General features: G+C 35.0%; 2 protein-coding genes across 3 annotated transcripts in view; both read right to left on the bottom strand.

Annotated features, from left to right (window-relative positions):
* Nucleotides 1–500: 500 nt before the first annotated feature.
* Nucleotides 501–7,747, bottom strand: LOC109603256 (probable multidrug resistance-associated protein lethal(2)03659). Its single transcript, XM_020019737.2, has 11 exons — nt 7,578–7,747; nt 5,503–5,633; nt 4,670–5,337; nt 4,302–4,458; nt 4,065–4,249; nt 3,730–4,007; nt 3,534–3,680; nt 3,193–3,481; nt 2,463–3,136; nt 1,943–2,093; nt 501–1,886 (listed from the first exon to the last, which is right to left on the bottom strand). The coding sequence occupies exons 2-11, from the start codon at nt 5,577–5,579 to the stop codon at nt 742–744; spliced, it is 3,771 nt and encodes a 1,256-aa protein (XP_019875296.2). The 5' UTR covers nt 5,580–5,633; nt 7,578–7,747; the 3' UTR covers nt 501–741.
* Nucleotides 7,748–8,530: 783 nt separating this feature from the next.
* The window catches only part of LOC109603969 (putative polypeptide N-acetylgalactosaminyltransferase 9), a 59,908-nt gene continuing 50,441 nt past the window's right edge, over nt 8,531–17,997 (bottom strand). Inside the window, exons 7-9 of one of the 2 annotated variants that reach the window (XM_020020484.2) lie at nt 17,035–17,139; nt 9,892–9,991; nt 8,531–9,709 (exon numbers count right to left, since the gene is read on the bottom strand). In XM_020020484.2, coding sequence (XP_019876043.1) covers nt 9,540–9,709; nt 9,892–9,991; nt 17,035–17,139 — 375 coding nt within the window. In that variant the 3' untranslated portion in view covers nt 8,531–9,539. Of the gene's footprint in view, nt 9,710–9,891; nt 9,992–17,034; nt 17,140–17,186; nt 17,298–17,997 lie in introns of both variants that reach the window. The other variant, XM_049962231.1, reaches the window with a different exon arrangement.

Genomic DNA, 17,997 nt, shown 5'->3' with positions numbered 1-17,997 from the left:
TTTTAACATTTACATGTTTTTATTTTTCTCTATTCATTAACTAAAAAAAAAAGGATTTGGAGGAGTGCATAAGATTTTCTTATATTTTTTACTTTCGGATTCTTGTTAAAAATAACCAATTGTACAACTAAAGTCAACAACAATGAACGTCAATATAAATTGATGCTTAATTTTTATATTTTAATTTTCTCCCGGTTTCCACGATTTTCAACGACAACTCGACAACGTCGTCGATTGAGTTTTCTATCTCGGTAAAAGTGAAAATGGCGCCTGCGCGACACTAACGATTGGATGTGTTGGCGTCGTGGAAATCGCAGGTGGCCGCATTTAATGAAGCTTGGTCGCGTATCGGAGGTGGCGTCGCGACGGGGGAACGCTTTCGCCACCACCCGAATGGAAAATACACTCGACTTCAACGTAAATCTACCCTGTACCTTTTTTCATTATTAATCAATGACCTAATTTTGTATACTATACTATCAGTAAATAAATAGGCCGTGTTATTTGTTCATTGTTTAATTTTAACATTTAATAATATATAATATAAATTTTGGTTACATGATATAAGAATACTTAGGGACGAATTCTTGTTTCATTAGAAATCACAGCCGTGTTATTACGTTTGTTGAATTCTGTCTCCAAATCTACAGAGAACAATATGTCAGGATCACTCCATTACACAACAACATAAACAATCTTACAATATTAGAATCTCACACAGTGAGGATTGAAATATTAAAATTAGTCGATCACGCCCAAAAGTCCAGCTTGCTTAACCATATTATAGAACGTACCCTTTGTGTTTTCTAAAAGTTTCATCGGATCATCCCATTCGATGATCTCGCCTTTGTCCATAACTAGGACTTTGTTGCAATCTAGCACGGACTGCAACCTGTGAGCAATAATAAACACCGAGCAATCCTGGAAATTGTCTTTAATAGTCTTCTGGATCAGGTTCTCGGTTTCAGGATCCATGTTCGCCGTGGCTTCATCCAAAACCACAATCATATTCTTACGAATGATCGCCCTGGCAATGCAAATCAGTTGCCTCTGACCGGTACTGAAGGTGGAGTCGTTTTCTTTGATTTCCATTTCGAGACTCTCAATTGAATCCTTCATGTGCACACTCTCCAGTGCCTTCCAGATCTGTGCATCGGTATACTTCGTCATGGGATCCATATTTGACCGGATCGTGCCGGCAAAAAGCACGGGATCCTGGGGGATAATCGAAATGTGTTTGCGTAAGAAATCCAAGTTTAAAGTTTTAGTGTTAACTCCATCAATCTCAATTTTACCTTCGAAATTGTACAACCTGAACAACGTGGATATGATCGAAGATTTGCCTGCTCCGGTACGACCGACAATACCAACTTTCTCCCCCGGTTCCAAACAAAAATTGATATCCTTCAGAACTTGTTTGTGACTGTTGGCGTAAGTTAACGAGACTTTCATGAACTCCACCCTTCCTTTTTCTGGCCAGTTTTGTAGCGTCTGTCCGTCGGAGGACTCCTGCGACAGTTTCGTGTACTCTAACAGCCGTTCCACAGATGTCATGAGGTTCTCCAAGTCGGACCACTGCATCAATCCCCACTGTATTACCTGAGCGAGAGAGAGTACTTGGGTAATGACCAAACCAACCGAACCAGCGGATGCTGTGGTGTCGACCAGGAGGAACCGCATGATGATTAAGGAGATGTAGATGGCGGAGAAACCATCCATGTAAAAGCCAAACGCGCGTTTCATATAGAAGGATGTATAGTTTGCGGATGTGAATAGATCTTGATGACGATCGAACTCGTCCTTCAGGACTTGTTGTGCTTTGTACGCTCTGATTGTAGTTATTCCTTCCAGGGAGGCATTTAGGTGACCAACCATCGGACTACGACCTAAAGAATAATAAAATATTATGTATATTATTAAGTTTTAAGATGTATATATTTACTGGCTGCTTCTAATCTCTTCAAACTTCTACCGGCTGGCATGTAGATGATACGGAGGGCAATTAAAATGAGGAAGAACGTTATGGATGGAAACAGGAATCTCCAGTTAACTACTGCAATCAGGATTACTATTCCTGCACTTCTGAAACAAATCTAAAACCGAAAAGTAAGTCTGGTCATCCAAACTTAACAGACCTGACTGCACAGTGTGGTATGAGTGCATTTTTAATAAATTTCCAAAAACCACAACCATCGATGTTACATCATGTATGTGTAATAAATGTACTTAGTATAATAATGTATACATGTATGAATCAATTTCTTTTGCAGAAGAAATGTTTAAATTTTAGCAAACATCTATTTTAAACGTGTTTTCACTCGTGCCACAGATGAACAGATGTTAAAATATTTATCGATTAAAGCAAATTTCTATTATTATTTTATAGAAACTTAGAGTGCCAATTAATAATCTACTCCGTTAAGATATTTCATTTAAATATTAATATAATTAATTTTACTTACTCTGACTACGTGGGTGATAATAGAAGGTAATTGCTCATCCACCAAGTTCAAATCTTGAGAAAATCTGTTCAATATATTTCCAATAAAGTGGTTGTCAAAGAACCACATAACTGCGTTCATCATATTTTTAATCATGTGTTTGTGAATGTGAACTGAAGCTCTAGTTGCGAATCTCAAGAAAATATAGTACTTGACAATTTCTAAAGTAACAGAAGAGAATGTTGTTATGGTATACATGTTCAAAGCTCTATCGTTATTGTCCTTTAACTCAATAAAATCTGTTGTGTTTGTAAGGTTTTTGAGAATGGCATCTGTGATGTTCTGTTGATAATCCACCCATGTACTGAGAACCTTCGATGAATAACTTTCAGCAAATTGTGACACTCCATACATGATCAACAGTCCGAAAAACAAAATAAATCCACCTCCAAACTGTATGTATCTTTTGTAAACACTCAAGTCAACTCCTCCCTTCTTTTTGACCTCTCTGTAAATATTTTTTTTGACTTGGATCTCCACGTCAGACTCTAATAATTTGCACTCCTCATCAGCTGGCACATCCTCTGCAACATCTTCTTTTTTCTCGATGTCTTCTTCAATAGCTTTCAACAGTTCATTCTCGGCAATCTCTGTGGGTTTTCCACTATATTTCACGGCACCTTTATCTAAAATCACTGAAACAAAAATCAAAATTACGAACCATAAATGTCTGGCATTAATAAAAAATTACCAAGTTTGTCTGCGGCTTCTATGTGTTTGGCATTATGCGTCACAAACACGCAAAGAGAATTTCTTTCCTTGAGATACTCTTGAATGCACGCCTTAAAGATGTAATCTTGAACACGCGGATCCAAAGCGGTTAAACTGTCGTCCAAAAGATAAATCTCGCTGTCCTTATAAATAGCTCGTGCTAAATTAATCCTGGCTTGTTGTCCTTTACTCAGATTCAATCCTTTGTCCGCTACGATCGTTTCGTCTCGATTTTCGAAGAGTTCAAAATCGAATTCTAAGGCGCAAACCTAAAATTTTTGATTTCAGTAGTGAGTAATTTCTAATAAGTGCCAAACTTACCTTGATAACTTCTTTATACCGAGATTCATTATATTCTTGTCCAAAAAGTATGTTCTGTTTGATGGAAGCTGGGAACAACCAAGGGTCTTGGGAGGCGTAAGAAATTCGTCCCTTCACGTTTAAGTCTCCAGAATTGAGAGGGTAGTCCTAAATGAAAATGTAGAAAGATGTTTATATTCTATCAGTATAATCTTACCCTTAAAATTGTTTTTAACAAAGAGCTTTTTCCACAACCAAGATGACCCGTAACGATAGTAAGACCTGGTTCAAAGGAAAGAGTTATTCCGTTAATTGCGGTCTTTTCCTTGATCTTAACCAAGATATTTTTGACTTCAATCTTTGGATTTTTTACAGGATAGGCGTCATCTTCGTCCTGTATCTTTTCCAATTCTTCCGCCAGAAGAATATGGTTCAAACGAGAAAGAGCTGCCAACAATTCCGCAACTCTTCCCAAACCGAATGGAATAATTATTCCTAAAAAATATTTTTATGAATAACGTTGATGGTGATAAGGGTTAAAAATAGTGATACCAATAGCATGTTGAAGGGTGTGAAAGTGACTGAAAACGTAGAAGATGAGTTCGGCACTTGTAATATTGCCCATCCAGACGTAGCACATGATCAGGACATAAAATCCTAACTTGGAACACAGTAATCCCAGGATAACAATAATGAATTTAAGGAAGAAGTTTTTAAGCAAAAAGTTTATTTCATTTCTAAAAAGTTAATAGGGTAAAACATTGTTTATTTTCCAATTTAGTGGCTTACTTTCTGGCAGCGCTGATTTTACCTTCAAAAAATTTTTGCCAGACGTACATTTTTATTATTTTAATTGCTGACAAACTTTCCTGAGTTATTTGTAGCCTCTCGTCTGTTTTTTTGTTAATTTTTAATCGCAAGTTTCCTACTACTTTTCCCATAAAAACTGTAAAAAATTATGATTGTTTAATCATGAGTATTTCCAATGAATAATTCACAAAATTAATATTGTCAAAATTATGTTTAGCAACATTCAAAGGCGGATGTAATTTTTGTATGTATTTTCGACCTTGACTGAGTTTATTTAATCTCTATTAACAATCAAGTTCTGCATTACATAATTACATAATTTTCATTAACAATAAATCTTTACTTACTTTGTAACGGCATCACCAAAAACAAGATGCTGACTCCAATAAAGGATGTGAAACCCATTCTCGAATAAATCAGATAACAAATGGTCCCGGTTTGTATGGCAGCAATCCACAAATCGTTGAACAACCATATCGAATGTTCAAAGGTTTGGACGTCTTTCGTTATCAAAGTAACGATGTTACCCAAACTAACATCAAGAAAAGCTGAGGGAGTCAATCGTAGGGATTTCCTGTAGATCAATGAGCAAAACGACGTTCTAATTTGTATAGCAAGTGTTTGCAACCATATTATATAATTCTGGAAATAAAAGCAATGTCCCACTTTTAATCCGATCAAAATCAACGCGTAGTAAATCGCATTTGTCCTGCTAATCCTTTCACTATCTCCATTTTTGAAGTACGACACAACTTTTCCCAGAGCTTCTGGTTCTAAAACGCTGTTCATCATTTTCCAGCAAAGGTGAACGAAGCCCAGCATCAAATAAGTTGTGCCGAAACCGTTCCAAATGAGCCTGTAAATCGACGGCTTCTTGTTCTTCTTCTTGAGCAGGTTGTACTCGTTTTCCATTTTGTCGCCCATTTTTTTGGACTCGCAGGATCTAACCACTTCGTACAAGTCTTCATCGTCCAAGTCGTTTTTGAAAGCTTTTTTAAATATTCGAATTGTGTACCTGAGAGAAAGACCTTGATATACTAAAATAAATTTACTCGTAACAATGGTAATCACTGTTTTTAATGGTTGTTTATCCGATTGATTTGTTATTTATTCAATCGTTTATGAGAATTAAATAAATTGTAGATAATTACTAGAACAAGCATACAATAATGCTACTTACGAAAACGTTAGAAGAGATAAAATGTTGGCTTTATCCCTCGGGTTCGTTTTTCTTCTGTCTTTCACAGAACGATCCATAGTGCACAGAAAATTATACGTTCATAGCCTCCACTAAACTGTCTCTAAATTCACCTGCAAAGTACTTTTTATTTACAATCTTCGGTTTGTTTACTTTCATGATTCGAGCAATGAAACAATTCTTTTGTAGTTTGTTAATCTTTGGGAATTAAGTTAAGCTCTGCACAGTAGCGGGCCTCAAAAGTCTAGTCAAAATATTTAATCAAGTGACTGTTATAAACATAAGAATAATTTGACCAGTTATAATTTATGTTCAGATGTGCATATCATTTAATACGTTTTTGTTTATACTTAAATTGTTTAATAAAATTAACATTTCACTAGATGATACGTTAAAAAATTTGTACAAGATTTAGTCATTCATAAAAAATCTCTATTCTTTGTCAATACTGAATCATTGTTAAGTATTTATAAATAGGTAGATAAAATATTTTAAATTTAAAACGTCGATTGTGATACACCACAATTCAAATGCTTCACACATCCGTAATAATTTATATGAGCGATTAATAATCCGTAAAAGAAACACGTGGTAAAAAAGTCCCCGAATGCATTATCGAATCCATTCAAAAATCGTTTTTTATTCTACCAGAATCACATGTTCACGTGCACGCTTTCGCGTAATGACATAAGTGGCAGTTAATGAATGCCACTTCCTTAATTCGAGACGGAATTAAATCAACCTCGGATATCGGGAGTAAACACCATAATTTTTATACCGCACGATGCTTTAATTGCACCCCAATCGAATAATTCGCCTATATATGTGTTTATTTTGATTTTAGACAGAATTCACAATTTATTATGGGATATTTAATTTTTTTAATAATAATGTTAAATGCTTAATAATATTGTGCAGTTTCAAGAAGGTCAAATCCAGTAACTACTTACTAATTTGCAATTCCTCAAGAATACAAGCAATTAACTTGTACACAAATAGATAATGTATGAATATGTTTTAATAACTTTTGCGATACTCAAGGATTAAGCGGAGTAAATTTCACAATTAACTCATTATCGGATACTTAAAGTTGAAACAAAACGATTTTATTCCGAAATCGTAAATAAACGCAGTAAATCAAAATTGAATTGGCAATAAAAATGAAATTGTGTCGCGCCTCGAACTGTTTAAAATCAGCGATTATCCTTCGTGCTTGGTTTACCATTAACTGGTGATAAACCTCCTCTGATCATTTGCCTTGTACCAATTTAACTTATCAATTATTTTTGTCTGTTTTTTTACTCTTAAAATGCTTTTAAATTATAAAATTCTTGTTAAAACATTCCACTTCGACATTTTAATATTCAATTAGTTTTAAAATTTCTCTTCTTGCTCAATGTGGTACCAGTTTAACTGATCAGTTATTTTGAGTCTGTTAAAAATGCCTTTAAATTAATGATTCATCTTGGACATCTTAATATTCAGTTAGTTTTTTTTTTTATTTCTCTGGTTGCTCTACCTTATGTTAAAATAATTTTTTATTTAATATTTGTATTAACAGAATTAAAATTGTTGACGAAATTGCGAAAGATATAGAAAATCCAAATTTTCAACCTTAAATAATTGTGTGGTACGAAAACATTTATTCTTCAATTCAATTACGAGTTTAACTTATTTAAATAATCTGATCCTATATAATGATAATGTTAATTATAACTTTGTATTATTTATTTTAAACATAACATAAATCATCATAACATACAAGTTGTAAATCAGTCCAAAATTAAACGCTGGTTTTAGCATGTCATGGTTGTGAAAGTCAAAGAAAATATTGTTTGAATTCATTATCACAGATTAAGGCCTAATAATAGATACAAAAGATGTTGGGAAGTACGCGAATAATTAACAATGCATTGATAATTATAATTATAAATGTTTATTAACTGTTCCTTATAATAAATTCCAGTAAAAAATAAAATTAAATAAATATTTGTACATGTGCGATTTGGTAAATGTGTACATATACCCATGTATACTGTAGTAAAAAAAAGTCTTACCTTCATTCTTCGAGGTTGTTTTAAGACTCAAAACTGTTTCATTGTCCAATAGTCAATTCTTATTTACTCACAACTAATCTTATCAAAGTTCACCCCAGTTTGTGTGCGGTGCGTTCACTTTTGGTCCGACGACAAATCGAAACGGAATAGAAAGTGCATTAGTTACATGTATATATTACGAGGTTGTAGCTGTGCATCCATGTCGCAACAGTTGATCACTGGGACATTTGTCGGTTTCGTTCAACACTTCAACTTTGATAGAGGGGATTAGTAACAAAACGACCAACAATTATTTGTTGCGTTATTATCATGACGATTCGTATGGTGCAAGGTATTCGATTCAATTGACTGATCCGCTAAATATTTCTTCTGGCATTCGTTAATGTTATCTGACGACGATAATGAAATGTTTTCTAGTAAGTTTGTAAATATGCCACCATAAAATAATTACCAATATTCATTTTTATTGCTTCAAAATAACGATGCGATGAACTTTGTCTTTCCCAGGGTGTTTGTTATTGTTGTTCGTTAAATTAATTATAATCGATGGGGACAAATTAATTTTAAATTATTTTATTAATATATATATATTTTCGAGTTAAATTTTAAAAACATGACAACAATAATATATATTGGATGATGTAGAAAACTACAATTACATAATCAGTTGGACATTTTTGAAAATGACATGATGGCTTGCAATAATGATTAATTATGTTTCAGTACATATATTAAATGTTAAATTGAGATTGATTAACGGATTTATTAATTTTAATCAATTTGATATATCTCAGGTTTTTCCATAAACTACGATCAAATTGAATTTGTAAATAAAGGTAATAAAATAAATATTCATTTGTACTTAAATTGTTCATTATCAGTTCCGTGAAACAACCAATTTAAAAAATATTAATAGCCATTTAAAGTTACGTAACAAGAATAAAACTCACATAAAATATCAACATAATATTTATTAACGTTTTATATACAGAAAAAATTAAGGCACATTATAAAAATACAATACACTGGCCTACATAATATAAATACATAAACTTTTCATTTACTCTCGCTTAAGTACAATATGAATACATCCATCGGGAGGTTTTTAATATGTTAAATTCTAAATCAAATAACATCACCCTATATACACAAAATATGGCTTGAAATTTAAAAAAAAAAAATTATATATATTAACAGATCCGAAAAATATTGAGCAAAAACAATAAAGGACTAAAATTTCGTTACTATTGAACACATCTGTTATTCCTGTTGTAATTGACGTGTATCTACAGGAAATAAACAAGAACACGGATCGTTCAAACTTATATCACATGTTTGTAAAAAAACAATAATAATAATTTAATAGAAACATCGTCCAGGGTTGGAAGACTAGTAAAAACTGAATCGATAGATGCGAAAACAGGGAACTATAGCCAAGCATCCTCTAAACCCTGGATCGACGACAGATGGGGCCTCCACATTATTGATCTCCAACCCTTTTCGGATGAGAAATCTTTTCCGGAATCTTTTCTTACTTTTTATTTACATTTATTCATGGAATCATACAAACAAAAACAGTCTTATTACTTAGTTAAGTACAACAAGTTCTTTCGTTTTTTTATAGTATATATAAAAATTAATTGGAATGTATAGTAATAATATTGAGCACTAAAATCAATAGGATATGTATATGGAATTATTGGGGGGGCCGAGCAAAGTCACCACACTAATATGATTCGACCTAAAAACAGCGACACAAAATTAGACAAAAAATGATCAATATATACAAATAGAAAAATTGAGAGGTGCGGGGTGATTCCCAGATATGTGAACGTTACAGGATTAGAAGATATGCACCGATTCCCGTTGATATTATCGATTTTCCCCGCACTAAATTGCCTCAATAAAACTGTACACGGTCGCAAAAATGATATTGTTCATCAGCATCGTTCCAGAAGCGGATCACAGTTTGCTGCGGTCGTAGTTCTCCAGTTTCCAGCGCTGGCTCAACGAATTCGGATCGCAGTGCTGCATTATCAGTTTCGTCTTCGATTCGTTTATCTCCAAGCACTTGTTGCTGCTGCCGTGCCGCAGTAAATACGTATCCGAGTCGTAATCCCAGTATTGGTTTCCTGAAACAACAGCCGGTGAATATTGTCGACAAGTTATGCACTCGGTCAAGTCAAGAGTTCAAAAGAATGGAGACGAATCTAATTGGAACATAAAACTGGATAAACAGATGTTGAATAAATTGTTAGGAAAAGCCTAAACAATTCAACACTCCAATCCCCTAAATACACAAGCCGAAAATTACCTCTGCTTCCGTGGCACGGATACAAAATGACTTCTTGGCCGCTGTAGTCCAGACACGCCTCGTCCCTGCGAATCTCTCCGGTTTTGCTGTACATCCAGAACTGGAAAACAAGAAACGGACCCAATTAAACTATGAACCGGACGCATTTTTATTGCTAGAATATAATGCATGCACGTTGCGGAACCGCAATTTCAAATTTAATTGTGTCGACGTCGAAAATTCCATTCACAGTTTTCCCGGTCTCTGCGAATTATTCCTGGAATTATTGTCCGAGTTTCAGTCTCCAACTTTTGCACAGTTTAAATAAACCGGTTGGTTTATACGTTTCCTACAACATTTCAATTACGCCCGTACAAAAAATTAACGTAAAACAATTTTTCAAGCACGTTCTAGTCGTATAAATTAAGGAGGTGGTCTTTGTGCAGGTCTCGAGTGTCGTTTCGTCCCCGAGGCGGGTGTCGCATATACTCTTTTCGCATCGGAGTCGAACAAAGGGACAAAAGTTGTGCTGGCACTCGAGAGTGGCGGTCGGAGACGAGGAATTGGCTTGTTACCGACGACCCGTAGTGGTGGCGGTTTCGGTGCGTCGCGACGCTGCGCCAATTAACCAAACACAGTTCGATACCCTGTCAAAGGGGAATTTTACTCGAAAAATACACAAAAAAAAATTGTTCAGCTATATTGAAATATATGTCTGGATGTTACATCAAACTTACTATACAAATAGAAAGAATATTTGTTTAGTAGATAATAATTGGCATACGTCGAACTAATTAAGTGTAATGAAACAAAATCAATTCAATACCACATCAGTAAATTTCAACAGAAAAAAATCCTAAATAATTGTTCACGTATACTGAAATATATTTTGTTACTTCAAATTTATTATAAAAATAGAAACTAATTACATATTCGATACCACATTAAGGAGAGAAGTTCACAAAAAATTTACTTTTATATATTGAGCTATATGTATGAATGTTATTTTAATTTTACTATACAAGTAAAAAAAATTAAAAAAAAAATGGTTCATGTATTTTTAAACGTATGTCTGGATGTTACTTCAAGCTATACAAATAGAAAAAAGTTTAATTATTAATTTTATTGACTCCATAAACATGGTATGTGATACTTATGGTACTAAAGGGAGAAAGAATACAGTGTAAAATTAGATGCATGACCAAACTCTTCTATAGTATAAAAAGCACTCTCGGAAAGTATTGACTTTATATTTTTCTTACATACTTTGGAGCTTCAGTAGTACATACATAAATTGCAGTATTGAATACTTGGAATGATATGAAATCTTCAAAGCGTTTCTGTTTCTAGTCTTCACCACTATAAAAACCAACTCAGTCTTAATAGGTAAAATTAAGTTTTTACACGTTAAATGTAAACGACTATCACCTAAGAATTTAACCAAATTAAACTTTTCTGTGTCCAAAAAGTGGCTTCTGCTAATATTTATTTTTGTCGTGATTAGTATTTAATTAATTGTTGATTTTTATTTTCGCTAAAAGCAGTTCCGATTATAATGAACATTAGTTTTTACATATTGGGCTTTATTGCTTAAGCAGAAGAAATGGAAAACTAGATAGCTAGAACCATAAAAAATACTTTTCTAAAACGATGTTACGTGGACCTAATTAGAAAGTCTTACTAAGAACTAAACTGACCATGAATAGTGTATAAAGTTCATCTTATGTTTGTGTTACTGCTGATGCAACTGTTAGAAATGCAGATGCTGTACTTCTTTTTTCACTGTATCCATTAGCAACTGGTATTTTCCTAAATAATATATGGTTTTTCGCATTAGAGTAATTTCAAAAACTTAGAATAGGGCATACATTTTGAGGATATTATATCAACAGGGAATTAGAAAAAGAAAAAATTGTTCATGCATATTAACATCAAACTTACTACGCAAATAAAAAGAAGGTTTAATTATTATGTTAAAAAATAATTGACAAATATCGAAACAATCACGTCCGACGATGGGGCGGTGTTAATCCAAGCGCACAATTAATTGGACCCGGTTTATTAATATCCCGCGTTCGTGTTTGTTTTAATGATCTCCAGGGCGAGAGACTGACCGCGAATCCAAACCGGGGCTTAATTAAACCGTTTCCCGCGCTTCTGCAGCATTTTCACCCGCTGAATTTATCATGAAACCGTGGACGAAATAAATCAGCAGTTTGTTAACTGCATCGAAATGTTTATAGCCTCGAACCGGGCCAAGACAAACTTTACGTGGGACACGTTCGATTCAGGGCGTTGATTGCGCCTCAATAAAAAAAAAAACAAAAAAAAAAAAAAAAAAAGGAAGCGATAAACAACACCCCCCGAAAAACGGGATCACGTTCATGCGAAAATGCCTTTTTTGTCCGATCTGCGGATTTTATGCCGTGTCATTTTCGGGAGTTCAAAGACGAGCGCACGGTAAAAGTCGACTTTGAAGCAGCGTGATTCCGGACGAACGCCCGGACGTGCCGGACTGATTTCCGACTCGTTTGATATGCAGCAGTCCCGCGGGATAATCTCGATGTGTTGTGTTTACAAATGGATCCGACCACCGCAAGACTTTTCTCCCTCCAACGTTTATTAATTTCATCAGAGAAATTTGTGCAGTTGCGAACAGTCGAACGAGTTTCGTTTTGTTAATTGAATGGAAAAACATCAGATTCCGGACGGTTGGTAAACCAATTATCCGAACGACGTCTCCGTCATAATTTCAGACTGAGTTCGTTTAATTTCACGGAGTTTTACATAAACAGAAAACCGGGGGGACGGGGACGAACGTTTAAGATCTCGAAGCGGCGCAGAAAGACCGGGGGGCGAATTAGCCCCCTCAACTTCCCGGTTATAATTGCATTGGAGGCGGCACAACAGAACAGACTGTTCCCACGGCGTCTTGTTCTCCCGATAATTTACTCTGATAATTGTCTGGACATAATAAACGCGGATCCGGGAATTTAGGGCCGTTCGGAGCCCGGGGAGCCAACCCGCGTTTTACGGCTGGATGCCATTAAAACAACTCACAATACAACTGTTAATTATAAGCCTTCTAATTGTCAATATTGTTCGCAAAACTTCATTATTACTGTATCACGGAAACTAATCTTCGTCGTGAGGATAAATGAAATTGTAACCACTTGTTTTTTTATTGCACATTTCCTACATGATTGCTCTTAATATATATACGTATGTGTTATATGTATTATAATATACAGAGTGTCTGAAAACTCAAAAGTAGCCACTAACTTTTCAAATCAATTTGTAGAAATAACTTTCATACTAATTTTCTTCAAATTTGGCAAATTCTTTCACATAAAACCACTGACACTAAAAAGTCTAACCTGTTTCTAAATTATATTTAAAATTTAGAAATTATTTAAGTCATGTTTAAAGCAAAAAAAGTTATTAGAAACTTTTCTTTTATATAAATTTTAAGGATCTAATCTGTTTTTTTTTTCCTAAAAAGAAAATTGAATTTAGTTATACATATTAGTAATGGTATCAGGGAATTAAGAAAATCCTTTAGACTTTAATAAACTACAAATTAACTTAAATATGTCGAGGTGTCAAATGGTTGAGGTCCTTAGAAATATTAAAAGTGATCTTAAATAAATGTAAACAACATTTTTAAATTATAAGGTGGATGTTAAGGAGCCTAACACCACGACTTTACCAGAATAATCATTTTTTCTTTGCTGGGTAATTAGAGGTGCATATAAGACATTTCATTATTCATATTGAGGTAACAGGTAACATTGAAAAAGATGAAACTAAACACTTTATTTTATTTTTTGTATAAATCGTTACAGGCTAATATGATTTCTGTCAGACATTAAAATCCTTTGAAAAGCACTCCAAAAATTCGACATCCAAAATTTAATCCAAAATTTTCTTTGTCAAGTTAGCAAAACATTTGAGTTATCAAAACATGGAATTACCGAAATTCGACTGTACCGTACTATTAAAAAAATTCTAAATCTTTTGACTTCATCCTTAAAGGTTGCGTTGAGGCATTTTTTAACGATTGACGTTTGGTGATGACTTAATAAGTGGAAACATTAACTGTAAATTTATTTATAAATTAAGTGAGTATTTTTAGTACTTTATTTTCCTGAACAGTCAATTTTATGAAACAAAAGAGAATTTATTTTATCTGATGAAAAGAACATAAAAATAAAAAGGTTTTACGAAAATTCTTACAACACCTATTAACGTGAAATATTCAATTGTTATATTAAAATGAATTTTTTTCGCCGAAAGCGATGTAAAAACTTGCCCGATTTGTGGCAGAGTGGAGATATCAAAGAACGGGCTCCCGCGAGATTGTGCGCCGCAAATTGAATTAAAAACGATCAAAGCCAAAACAACACTCGCAATTTAAATTTCTGACGGGCACAAAGGACCTGAACTGCCGATCGTCGATTTCTGCCAGTGTTTTTATGAATCCTGATTCGTTGGCGGGCGATCTTAAAACTGAGAGATGATTAATTTAACGGGAGAAAAACGTGAATGGAAATTGATTTGTGCGCAAATTTCGCGATATAAACGAGCGACGGTGGCCATTAATAATTCAAGGCCCGTGCCGGCAGCCAGTAGTAAACTGTAAACGCGAGGCAGATGTACCTGATGTTGGAAAAATGTAAAATGCCACGTCGACAGTTTTTTTTCTACTTTAGTTTTTTCCCTTGGCAGACTTAAATGTCAGAATTTCAAATGTTAACAACGCAAACGGTTCAGCCGAAATGATTATTTTAAGGCCTTGTATCGATTCGTTTGTCTTTTTGGATGGCGAAACCCCAAAAGGCGGGGGTGTCGCCGGGATTAATTGATTTTACGTGTACGAAACCGAAGGAGAATCCAAACCGCAACGGTGGACCCACCCCCGTTCCCAAATAATTTATGGCCACCACCAAACACCCCGTTCGTTCACTTCAAACCCAAAGGATCTGGACCATTCGGAATTTGCAGCCTAATCTCTCAAGTGTTTTTATATTTCGAGTACTTTGGATATTCGTAATGCTACAATGTTAAATGATTAACGATGTGCCATTAGAAATTTCCCATTTTGCAAATATTTGTTGAGTGAGTTTTCATGCATCTTTAATTTAACGTATCGAGTCCTAGCAGACCAAGATCTGATAAAAAATAAAAACGTTAAGATTAATTAATTAAGAGATTAAGAAGGAAAGATTAATATTTAAATTTGCTGCTAAATTCTCAGTTTTTAATTTATTTGAATTGTACCAAAAATTTTAATAAATTTGAACTTTCATCTAATTATCACCCGATCACAACAAATTAAGTACCGTTGTACGAGTAATGTAATTACTTAAACAACGGAATGCACTGGTTCAAGAAATTAATGCACCACCTATTGTTTTTAACACAAAAATTCAGCAGCAACTTTCTGACATTCGACAACGTATTAGGGAAGATAATTTATATAATCTTGTTTCTGCTAAAGACCCGGCAGTAACCGTGGACCAGCACACAGCCGGGCTAAGTATTGCTAGAGAGCACGTCAATTGGGTAGAAGCAGATTGGGAACAAATTCTCTTTAGGAGTAAGTATATATTTTGCACGTATACATGCCATAGATGGACTCGTGTGTTTCGACGGCCAAAAGTGAGATATTCCCAATGTAACTTACTTATTTGGCGAAGGCGCAGTTATGGTGTGGGGAGACATTTGGTTAACAGAACGTTCCCTAGTTCTTGATGAATATGTCGTGCCATATATTCTTTATATTGGCCTAAAGCTCGAATTCTAAATCTTAACCCCATCGAACGTATTTGCGACATGCTTGGCACACGATTAACGTATCATCCAAACCGTTCTAAGGACTTTGAGGAAGTGGGGCGTCTAATTCTCGAAATATGGGATAATTTGGATCACAACAGAGTGTGCTTATAATAAGAAGTAGAGGTGAAAATACCTAATGAAATGCATTAATGTATCTAAAAATAAAGTGTTACTAAATTTGCATTTTTTTAGAATTAAAATATTTTTACTTTATTTAGGATAATTCGTAAGGAAACATTTTTATGTAAAAATACAATTATACATTTATATTATCCATTTTTAGAAAATATTAATAATGATCAATTATTATATAATGGTTATGATGTGTTAATTTGTCCACTCTGTACATTAGCTTAAGTATAATTGTAAATAGAAAACACAAATATGCTGTTATCTAGGTGAATAGCCCAAATTAGAAAAAATGAGTACGTTTTTTCTTATTCATACATCTAAATTATCCTAAAAAAAAAGAGAAAGTTTCTATTTTTGCAATGAAGTGAAATTATTTGTTCTTGGTGGAAGCAAATACATATAAGTAGAAACGGTTTCTCCCACGATTGTTCTGAAGAATAAGATAGTAAATATACATTATCTATGTTATTCAACAATTTATAAAGGACTACAAGTATTGAGGTAATCCTTCTTTGTTCTAGTGTTTGATAACCATATAGTTCATACAAGTCCTACTATTGCGAGTAGTTACACTATTTTCTTTGTAATATAGACTTAAGAAATTGGTTTTGAACCTTCTCCAGCGATTTTATGTGTATCTTATAATGCGGATTATAAATCGACCGAAATACGTTCGGCGTTTGATGAATGTGTCGGTCTGCGATTAATCGTTATTGGAGCCAGTGTACCGTAAAACTTTCTGGGGGCTCGAAAGACGTCGAAATTTCGCTGAGCGCGCGGGACCGCAACCGCATCATGGGGGCACGGCAAACAAACCGCAATTAGTGCAAAACGTGCGGACGATGCGCCAGCACTTTGCAACCAACAATATATTAACGCCACACTTTTCTGTTTTCTGAAGTTCTCGGAGTAGTTTATTTACATGCGATTTACGTTGGATACGTACCTGCCTGGTGATAGTTTTAAATAATTAATTAATTAGTAAAATATTTACAAGGTTGTTTGTTAAGTGCATTCCACTGATTTGTAAATGTATGTACAAACAGTAACGGGTTAAATTTGGAAGACAGTTGTTACATAAACAGCGCGACGAGAACGTTAAAACGTTACGAATTATTAACAATGAAACCAAAAGACCCACATCCACAGTCCAGGTAAGGAGAAAAATTTGGCCCATCGCCCCCACGAGTTTACCTGGTTACCGCCCTGGCCGTGGCACGGCCACAGACCTATCGGATTGTGGAGGTCTTCCGGTTTGCACGGCGAGTCCAGACAAATTTTGCGGTCGTACGATGAGATCTGCAAGGAAAAATAAAATGGTTTAAGGGATGTCTTGCGACAATTACCTGGTTTCCGCCTTGTCGATGGCACGGGTATAACCCGACCGGTTTGTGCAGGTCACTCTTCCTCGCCGGCGAGTCCAGGCACGTTTTTCCTCCGTGGCCCAAGTTGCGGAACTGTTGGCAAAGTGGTTTAGTGTCTTGGTACACGAGCAAAGTGAGGCACAACAATTTTTAAACATCACCTCTACTAGCAAATGGATTTGTTTTAGTACAGGTTTATTTGATTTTATTTGATAGCTTTTAATGCAAAGGAATCGTTTCTGTTAGTGTCTCGTTTCATAAATTATCCGGATTTGTCGTTGGTGCTTTTAACTTTAACCCTTGAGCACTCAGACGTCCCCAAGCGAATAATCCCGGTACAGTTATAATGGGCACATTAAGAAAATCTTGGGCCCATTCGGAATGTCTCTCGTTTAAATGACGCATGGCGCATTAGCTTAATTTCCGAAATGACCCTTCTCCTTCTCCTCCGTAAGCAAAGATTCGCAGATTCAGGTAGCAGAAAGGGTAGCGAAATTAAAACGGCCCGTAAATCCTCATTAGAGTCGCCGTAACTTCAAATTATGCGACAACAACGCAAGCCGGGCGGTTATTGTTTAGTTAGGGAGTTTCGTACGCGGCTGCGAGGAAAAAAAACGAGATGTATTACACGAAGGATGAAAAAGGGGAATGGATTGCGGATGGCATTCGGCACAAGTGGTTCGCACAATCACTCAGGATTAGGCACGGGCCGCCGCTCCCGGAATTATAATAGGAAAACTGTTTTCCTCGTCTATTTTTCGACCCCGGAATGCCTGACGGAAAAGTTATCTGG

Source organism: Aethina tumida, chromosome 1, assembly GCF_024364675.1.
Source record: "Aethina tumida isolate Nest 87 chromosome 1, icAetTumi1.1, whole genome shotgun sequence".
In the NCBI taxonomy this organism is placed as follows: Eukaryota; Metazoa; Arthropoda; class Insecta; order Coleoptera; family Nitidulidae; genus Aethina; species Aethina tumida.
The sequence above is the reverse complement of the archived record's forward strand: the minus strand, read 5'-3'. Positions and strand labels throughout refer to the sequence as shown.

Bases quoted from the DNA above. Each gene is read 5' to 3' on its own strand.
- LOC109603256 (XM_020019737.2), bottom strand. From the start codon at position 5,579: ATGGATCGTTCTGTGAAAGACAGAAGAAAAACGAACCCGAGGGATAAA. The intron at 4,459-4,669 runs GTAAGTAAAGAT...AATTTTTTACAG, and splicing joins TTTGGTGATGCCGTTACAAA to TTTTTATGGGAAAAGTAGTA. The intron at 4,250-4,301 runs GTAAGCCACTAA...TTAACTTTTTAG, and splicing joins AAAATCAGCGCTGCCAGAAA to AAATGAAATAAACTTTTTGC.